Here is a 10,022-nt window from a genome sequence, read left to right as displayed (position 1 = left end):
ATATATTGTATATATATATATATATATATATATATAAATTTAAAAAAATATGACGAAAAAAACGAAATCGCCATGAACTGGTGCAATGAAGATCCTGATAGTTCCGAGACAAGACATTATTCGCCTACCCTTGGGGAAATCCCCAATGATCAGTTTTCGCGCATCCTTGAAGAGGCCACGCCACTCGAAGAACGTTCACACAATCAACAGCACGCGATAGAAAAAAAATCTTTTTATATATATTTTTTTTTCTTTATTTATTATTTTTCTTTCCCTTTTTTCTTTCTTTTTCTTTTTTTCTTTTTTTTTTCTTTTCTTTTTGATGCGCAACCCCGTAGAATAAATGTCGGCGCGCACAATTCACTTATTGGTTGAACGGAATACAGATGTAGACTAGTTGGCTTGAGAAATTTCACCACCGCGAACTTTTCAAAGCTAAGAAGAAGGGAGGACAATGAAAGGTAGTGGTAACATCTTTACCACTTCCAACATGAAAACTACGAATCGTTGAAGAAGTGCATTGATCTTTCTCATAGGAACATCAAATATTAGATTTTCAGCCGTTATTAAGATGCAATAATAATAAATCTATTGAATTTAAAATTACAATATTTTTTGTAATTATATTATAAAAGAGATTTATTTTCTCGCAAAACGGAAAATAAAATGCGTTTTTAAATGATATAAATTTTAAAATTTAGATATGTATATTAGATATATAGTATATAGATATGTATAGATATTGAAATTGAATATTATATTAAAAATCTAATTTTAAATTTAGTTTTTATAATAATTTTTATAGGTAATGAATTTTTATGATTAAAAAATTATATAATTATAAAAATTTATTAATACTTTCAATCAAAAATTTAAAAATAATTTAATAAATATAAATAATTAAGTCATATATGATGAAACATATTACCAATAAAGAGAATAACTTTCTCCATAGCTTTCTTACGAAAAATCGTTTAAAGATTTAATCGAATAATATGAGAAATTTATTCAGATTTCGGACACATATCAAAAAATTTATGTTTTTATAATTTTTAATTTTTTTAAATCAAATATTTATTTTTTTCCTTAATGATTTTCTAAAAAATATTAATGTTTAAAAAAAATAAATGCATATAATATCAAAAGCAATAAACAGTAATTATAATAGAAAAAAGTAAATGTTATATATATGAATTTTTAATCATTAATAAATAATATTTTTTAGAAATAAATGTTTGATCAAAAACAATGTTTTTATATTATACATAATATATAAACAAATATTTATTTAATATAGATATAATTAAAAAATAACTTGAATTAATTAACGGTATATATTTCATAAAAAGAAATTGAACTTGTCAAAATTATACGAATATATTATTATGCAAGCATTGATCGAGAAACCGGTTGCTTGATTCCAACAAGCATAATTCCTTCCGGTGCTCGTTTTATGTTATCATATTTTTTAAAAAATGCTGTTTATACAAGCCTGAGCATTCTTGTGAATTTTTATCGAGATTTCATTTAAAATTATTACATTTTAAAACAAATTTTCAGAAAAGAGAAAATTAATTGCCAGTTTTTTCTTAAGTTTTATTGTATTCTGTATTTTATTTTTATATTCGTGGAAATGTTTTTTTTTTTGATTCAAGAAATTTTTTAATAAAAGAATTCAATAAGATTGATGAATATTAAATTATTTTTTATTATTATTGTTATTATAATTGAATAAATTCATAAGAAATGACAATTAAATTTCGTAACATATTTTTTTTGTTTTTTATATTTTTCGTTCAATATTTTTTTCTTACAATAATTATATTTTCGTAAAATAAAATTTAAATAAAAAACTTACAGTATTATAATTAAATATTATTATTTAACTTAATATGTAAAAAAGATTTTTATGTATTTCTTTACGATTTATTTTATCAATAAAAGATTTCTTAAGAAGTTTAAGTCTTAATATAACTATATCTTGTCCATTGAATTTAAACTTTCTTGCCAATAGAAATGAAATCCTACTTTTCCTCGTTACAAAATATACATAAGTGCATACTCTTGACCAACAACAATTTTTCTCGCTCCACGTATCTAACGTAGTTTTCCACCTTTTGCTTGAGCACGATGCATTTTTTAAAGATCGTGTAGCCGGATCGCAGTATTCGGTTCCGTTCTGCTTACAACAGAAAGATCCACGTATGCACCATTCCGGTCTCCACACTCTAATACCTTCTTTATATCAACGGTTGCTAACCAGGTTAACGTCTAGCTCTCGATCATGCGACCATCACGCAAACGAATTCATGGAAACAGTTTCATTCCTTGAACGAATGCTTAGTTCTTCTCTTTCTACTTTTGATATATTAACGATTATATTAAACGAGATTATGCAGCTTGAATATAATTCATTAATGCCGAAAATCTATTCTATCCCTCTTTAATTGAAAGATAGTGCATTTAATCTGATTATTTGAAGAAGATTACGATAACTAAATCGAATTTTCTCTTCCTCTCATTAAGTTTCTGTTTCCATTCTGTTTCAATAAATTTTGTTATAAAATATAATTCCATTCTGTTATATTCTGCATTCATCTCCGATGATATTCCAATCTTATATATCTTATTAATCGAAATATATAATTATCTATGATCGTCTTTATTGATGAATGATTACAGTATATTATTGAGAAAAATGTTTCAGTAATATAAATATCATAGAAAATTTTGTTTTGAAATTATATCAATGATGATTTTATCTCAAAAATTCATTACAAATATGAAAAAGAAAAAATCATAAATTTACTACATTCTTTATATTAACATTCTTTAAAATTTATAGAAAAAATTTCTTCTCTTTCATTTATAGAAAAAAATCTTTCTCTCGATAAATCACATAAGAGAATAAATTTGAAATAAATAAATTTGAAATAAATGAGAATAAATTTTTTTTTCATCTATTTTACAACGTGCATCTCATAACAGAAATAGAGACTAGATGGTTTTAACAACAAATAAGAAAATAAATGAAAAAAATCATATGAAACTTTAGAAAATAAATTTTTTTACGCGATTCTTAATTCAATTAACGCGATAAAATGCAAAAAAAATTGAAGGCTAAATTCTATTTCAATCATCCCAAAAAAGAAGAATCTTTGAAAAAAGCTTAGAATATTACAAGAAATTTTCAGATAAAATTAAAAAAAACTTATTATTAATATAAGTCTAATCTGGTTGTTTTAATAATAAAAAATAACTTGACACTTTTTTACGATAGAAAATATAATTCTGATGTTTATCAACAAATCTTGGTTTTAATATTATTTGTAATGATTAACAATTGATAAAATATCATTCACGACAATTATTGATTAACAGTTATCAATTTTGTTAAAATCAAAATCAACTTTCTATTATACCAAGCTATTATACCAAAAATTGATATAATATAATAATGATAAGAATAATGATAAAAATCTAATGTAATATGTAGTATTATATTATACATAAAAGTGTACTATCATTCATAATAATTGAATATATACAAATTAGACAATATATATAAAATAAGATTTTATATATAAAATAATTTAAAATATATATTATATATTATAATATATATTAAAAAATAAAATTAATATTTATTATACATATATAAAAAATATGTCATATAAATCATTTTTAAGTTAAAATTTTATCAAAAAGTATGTAATTATATAATATATAATCTTATATTTTCTTTTCATCGATATATTTTGTGCAGATATAACGCTTGAATAACGACATTTTTTCTATTAATTTTTTTAATACTTCTATAGTAATTTCTTTCCAAGTTATTTATAACTTTTTCCATTAGTCCCATCGATTATACTAATTAATCTAATGTTTATTGTTGTTCATGTATCATCCAATTCTTAATTGTAAATCTTAATTTTAAAAAAATAAGATTACATTGATACATAGATCATTATCATCGAGAATTTTCTTTCTTATTGATAATTAAGTAAAAATGTATCTTATTCTATCAGTAATTTCGAGTGATTTAATCTGCTCTTCTTACAATATATAAACTATTTTCTCGTGATTAGTATGGATTAAGTAATCTTTGGTCTAATTCTAAAGTAATTATTGTCTAAAGTAATCATTGTTTAATTCTAATTTAGATTAGAATTAGACAATAATTCAAATTTTTACAGTAAAATAAGTATATATAATAAAATTAAATAAATCAATCAAAAAATGATATCTATGCTTTAATAATTATTTAATAATTATTTCCTTAAGATAAAACATATTCGGTGACTTATTGATGAAAATATATTTAAAATTTCTTTTTTGAAAATATATTAAATTTCTTTTTCTGTTAATTAATGCTATTTAAAATAGTACTTTAATATATACAATAATCGAAATCAAATCTAATCATATTTTTAAAAAATTTCAAATATTCTTCTTTATATAAATATTTACTTTAATAGTGATGATTGAAATCGATATGTACAATAAAAGAAATTTTTTTGTATTTTTATGTTATTATTTCTTTTAAAAATATATATATATTTCATTATAATTATTCTTTATTTTTGAAAATATATATATTTAATAATATATTTCATAAATATATATATTTCATTATAATTATTCTTTATTTTTGAAAATTTCTAAAAATTAAATTTTCTAATAATTTATCAAAAAAATTTTATTAATTAATTTATATATTATTATATATATTATATATATTATATATATTATATATATTATATATATTATATATATTATATATATTATATATATTATATATATTATATATATTATATATATTATATATATTATATATATTATATATATTATATATATTATATATATTATATATATTATATATATTATATATATTATATATATTATATATATTATATATATTATATATATTATATATATTATATATATTATATATATTATATATATATTATTAATTAATTTATCAAAAATTAAAATTACTTTAGCTACTTCAAACGTAACTATAACATACCATAGAGGATTGCCAAAGATCACAGTACCACTGCCATCCAGAAAAGAGCACTGTGTATTTGTCTTGAAACCAATTACCCACACTGTAGGAGACTTCATTCAAATGCTGAAGAAAGAAGACGGTGGTATCGATCGAGCATCTGTAACAACTATTGGTAAATCCTCGAAAAATCTCTTAAAAATGCATTCATTTGTAAATAAAATATATTATATAAAATTTTTTTACGATATTTCAGATGGTATTAGAATAGGTTCCAACAACACGATAGAATCGTTAATGGAAAACGATTTTCGATTGATAATAAATGATGCCGAATATTTAGTGCAACCACCATTGCATCACAAACACACAATGGTAAGTCGTTTTTAAAAAATATATCGCAATTAAATGATTTATTTTAAAGAAGAATTTTTAAAAATTTAAAAAAATTTAATTTCGGATAATAAAAAAAATATCAGAGATTTGAACTTCTTTATATTTTTACTTTCTATTTTTAATGAAACTTTAATATTTGATATAAATCATGAATTTAAATTTTTATACCAATATACTTTTATTTTTATATCAATTTTATACTTTTGAAGTATAAAAATATAAAATTAAAATTGTTATTATTTTATTATCTTATTATTTAAATTGGAGAATTATTTGACACCAAATGTTAATGATTTGATTTTAATTTACAATAATTTTTTAATATATTATTGATATATTATATATATAATTGTCGATATATTGTATATATTGTATATAATTTTAAACAATTGGCATGTACTTCCGAAAAATATATACTTCTGATATGAAATTTAAAAAGAAGAAAGGGAGAAAGGAAATAAACTTTAAATTTTAAAGTTAAAATTTAAAGTTTCGGATATTTATTAATTTCTAGAAATTTTAATAAAAAAAGTTTCCATATAACATTTCATACAATATTCAATATAACATTGAATTTTATTTTACACAGATATAACTTATGTATTGTTGGCTATTCAAATGTATTAATACAATCATATCATTTCATACTACAGATCATCGTCATGCGTTGAGCGTAGAATATTCGATACGGAATCTAGCATAAAAAATAGCGAAAATTTTAATAAACTTAGTTAAGAATAAAAATAATTCATACCGATCACATGTACAAATAAGAGTTCTTTTTATTGCTCGAATTTATGGATATTTGAATTTAAATATGCGGATATCCATTAAGTATTTTTATTATATATTCTCGAATTAGAATTATTTTAAAACCAAATAATAACAGTTTTAATATAAACTTAATACAAATTCAGGATTTTTTAGATAGTCGCAGCATTGATATTTGTTATCCTCACTCAATCAATTACATGATGACTTTATACTATATTTGGATAAGATAGAAATATATAATATTATAGGAGAATAATATTTTTTGAGAGAAATATTTTAAATTTTTAAAATTGATTTAATTGACTGATATTTTTCAATCAGCAATATCAGCAATTATATTATAATATACTTCCCTTACAAAAAATTTCTGGCAATTCTCATCACAGAGCGATCGATAAATCAGGGATACAAACTTGCCTTCAAATGATCAACATAAGACACCTAAAAAATATATATTAAATTTGTATAAATACATATATTATACATATATTAAAATACATATATAAAAATACATATATTATACAAATTTGAGCAGTGTGAAACAAATCTTTTATATCTTAATCCAAACAAAATTTATATTGAAATCTATATTACATCAAATCTATACTAGTATTGTTATATGACAGAATCTTTAACTATAACAAACTTCGCTAATGTTCGCGGATCCAAAGAAAAATAAAATATAAAATAATTTTTGAACAATTGAAGTTAGTTTTATACAATTACAGTAAAAATGCCAATTCAATAAATGTAACTTATTACTACTATTACTTAAATTATTACTTAAAATTAGTATTTAAATGTCTTTTGTAAGTTTGAATAAATTGTATATATTTCATACAAAATTTCATCAAAATCATTTATACATAAAAAACTATCGAAAGATATAAAAAATTTTAGATTTATTATAATTATAGATCAAAATCTGTCAAAAACTGCGAACTTGAGCACTTTCAATCGTTTGTAGCTCGTATAGTAATGTTCATCGATTTTAAAGAAATTTTATACATGTATATATAACTTATTTATTGTTGTAAATTTAAAAAGTATGTTTGGAATTGGTTTTTATAATTTCAAATAAAAAAGATAAAATAAAAAAGATCTTATTTATTTCGCGATTTCAATCGATAAAAGTTTTTTTGAAATTTTTACATATTATTTGTTTACATATTATCTAAAAAATTAATCTTTCTAACATTCAAAAAAATTCAAATCATTTGATCCAATTTTTAAAAAATTATTCCGTTTTAAAGAACATTCCATTTTTATTATGTCATTATGTTACAAAAGAAATCTTTAAAAAAATTTTATTCAAATCTATTTAGAAAATATAGATTTTTGACAAACTTTTTCTCACCGCTTTTCAATGGTCCCATTCTGATATATATATATATATATATATACCACATATGTTATATACTACTACAGACATATAGTAATATCAAAAATTGTTTGCAAATATCTCAGAAATTATATTGTCTGCGGATTATATGAAAAAATAAGATTATATAAAATAAGAAAGATTATATTAAAATAAGAAAAAAATTGTTTAAAATCATGCTTTTGATAATATGTTAAAAAATTATTGAAATTATTCGATATTGTTATATCAATATACAATTATATTTTTAAATTTTTTTCTATTATAACCTATTTCAACTATTTTTTTCAAGTAAAATATTTTATAATTAATTTAATTGATCATTTTAAAGGATTAAGAAAAAATATATAACGATATTGTATAAGCAAGCATTTGAATATGAGCAATGTTTTCGAAAAATATTCAATAAAAATTAAATAAATGTTCTCAAATAAAATCTTTTCCAGGAAAACATAGAGAAGTTATCAGACATCCAAACATTAATTGGTCAATTGTACGAAACATTTCATGTTCGAGAACACCATGTCAATATGGAGAAGCATGTATTAACTGAGCTGGAGGCTGTCAGATTAGAATTAGAACCTCTTGAGCAGGTAAATATCATTCCCAATAAGAAAATTTTACTCAATTTTGATTTTCTGTTAAACTATATATATCTACATTCTTAACAAATTACAATTTATTTACAAGTTACGTGGTGAATTTAACTTTTATTAATTTTTTATTGTTTAATTATTTTTCTGTTTAAATTTAATTTTTTAAAAAATCTTTTTTTATGATATTTAGATCATATTTTTAATTAAAATAATTAATATATAATATATAATTAATACAACAATATTATATTTTTAGTATAATTTATATTTTGTTTTTATTTTTATAACTAAGAAAAGATTTTTCAATTAGAATAATGTGTCTATAATTAAATTTAATAATAATTAATTTAAACAAATAATTTTATCTCACTTAAATGAAGTTTCTTTATTTTAATGATATTCCATTATACGATTAAAGATAAAAAGTAACTAAATAAATAGTTTATTTAATTAGTTAAAAATAGTTAATTAAAAATATCGAAAAGTCGTAAAAACTTGAGTACAATTTTATAATCTAAAAATAATAGAAAGTTGAGAACTCAGACGTCGAGTTATAATTGGGTATAATTAACCCGGAATAATTTCTGCGTATAATTTTCTCAGCGGTAAAACAGAATGCTTCCGATTAAATCCGTTTTCGCTGACAAGCAAATATAAATCAATCGCAATTCGTGACAATGAATGTGAAACAGGAATAATATTATTTGAATTAAAGTTTAAGAAATGTTATTAGCATTTCAACGATTTGGAATGCGGCACGTGTGCACAATTATTCGACTAAATGCGTACCAACTTCTTTCATCGTTTTCTCTTCATAACGATGAATTAACTCATTCTCTGCAAGTTTCAATTTTAATTATTTATATATATGCATTTTCACAATCGCCTAATTAAAATGTTATTCTTTTTTTTTCCATTATTTTCTTTCGATTATTATTTCTTTGAAATGTATGAATATCATAACTAGAGATCTTATAATTTGTACATTAATGATATCTAAATCAATAATCTAAATAAATTTTTATTATTTAGATAAATATAATTTATTATTTAGATAAATAAATAAATAGATCATAATGAAAATTTGTAACTATTACAATCATATTGATAACTGTGATCATTTTAACTGTGAAAGTATTAAAAATCTTATATATAAATTTATAAGATATTAAATGATTTTGTTGATTAAAATTTCTCCGAATATAATAAATTTCTTACAATATAATAAATCATATTTCTTTTAGAATAAATATTTTAGAATAAATATTTTGTATAAAAAATATAAAATCATTAATTTAAAATCTTTTCTTTAATAAATTATTTTAAATCTTTTTATTCAAAATCATTTAAAATATCTATAAAAGATTTCGATTTGAATTCAAAAGAAAATATTTTAAGAAATTTTTAAGAAATATTTTAAAATATTTAAAAAAAAAACTAAATCATAAAATATTTATCATTCTAAACTTAATAACTTTTTTTTATAATATAATTTTTCATATTGACAATAAATATAACTATTAAGGAATATAACTATCCAAGATGAGCCAAAAAATAAATAAAAAAAAATTATAAATCCTATTTCGATTCATATCAAAATTATATATAATATTTTTTAAAATGTTATAGAAATTGCAAGAAATAGAGACTACAGCAAATAGAAGGGCAAATATCTTCATCTGGGTATGTCTTGTTCTAATGTCGATTCAATTCAGCGGCCTTGCCAGATTGACTTGGTGGGAATATTCCTGGGATATCATGGAACCTGTTACATATTTCGTTAACTATGGCACCACGATGGCATTATTCATCTATTTCGTCTTAACGAAACAGGTTATTATACTACACTACACTTCAATTCTCA

At 20.5% G+C, this 10,022-nt stretch overlaps 1 protein-coding gene across 2 annotated transcripts in view; it reads left to right on the top strand.

Annotated features, from left to right (window-relative positions):
* The window catches only part of LOC102680701 (calcium uniporter protein, mitochondrial), a 91,962-nt gene that overhangs the window by 80,667 nt on the left and 1,273 nt on the right, over positions 1 to 10,022 (top strand). For both annotated transcript variants that reach the window (XM_031509871.1, XM_006614547.2), the window contains exons 3-6: positions 5,007 to 5,186; positions 5,268 to 5,386; positions 8,009 to 8,155; positions 9,788 to 9,991. In XM_031509871.1, the coding sequence (XP_031365731.1) occupies positions 5,007 to 5,186; positions 5,268 to 5,386; positions 8,009 to 8,155; positions 9,788 to 9,991 (650 nt within the window). The remainder of the gene's footprint in view (positions 1 to 5,006; positions 5,187 to 5,267; positions 5,387 to 8,008; positions 8,156 to 9,787; positions 9,992 to 10,022) is intronic.

This window comes from Apis dorsata, unplaced genomic scaffold (assembly GCF_000469605.1).
Source record: "Apis dorsata unplaced genomic scaffold, Apis dorsata 1.3 scaffold_189, whole genome shotgun sequence".
In the NCBI taxonomy this organism is placed as follows: Eukaryota; Metazoa; Arthropoda; class Insecta; order Hymenoptera; family Apidae; genus Apis; species Apis dorsata.
This window is presented reverse-complemented; position numbering and strand designations above follow the sequence as displayed.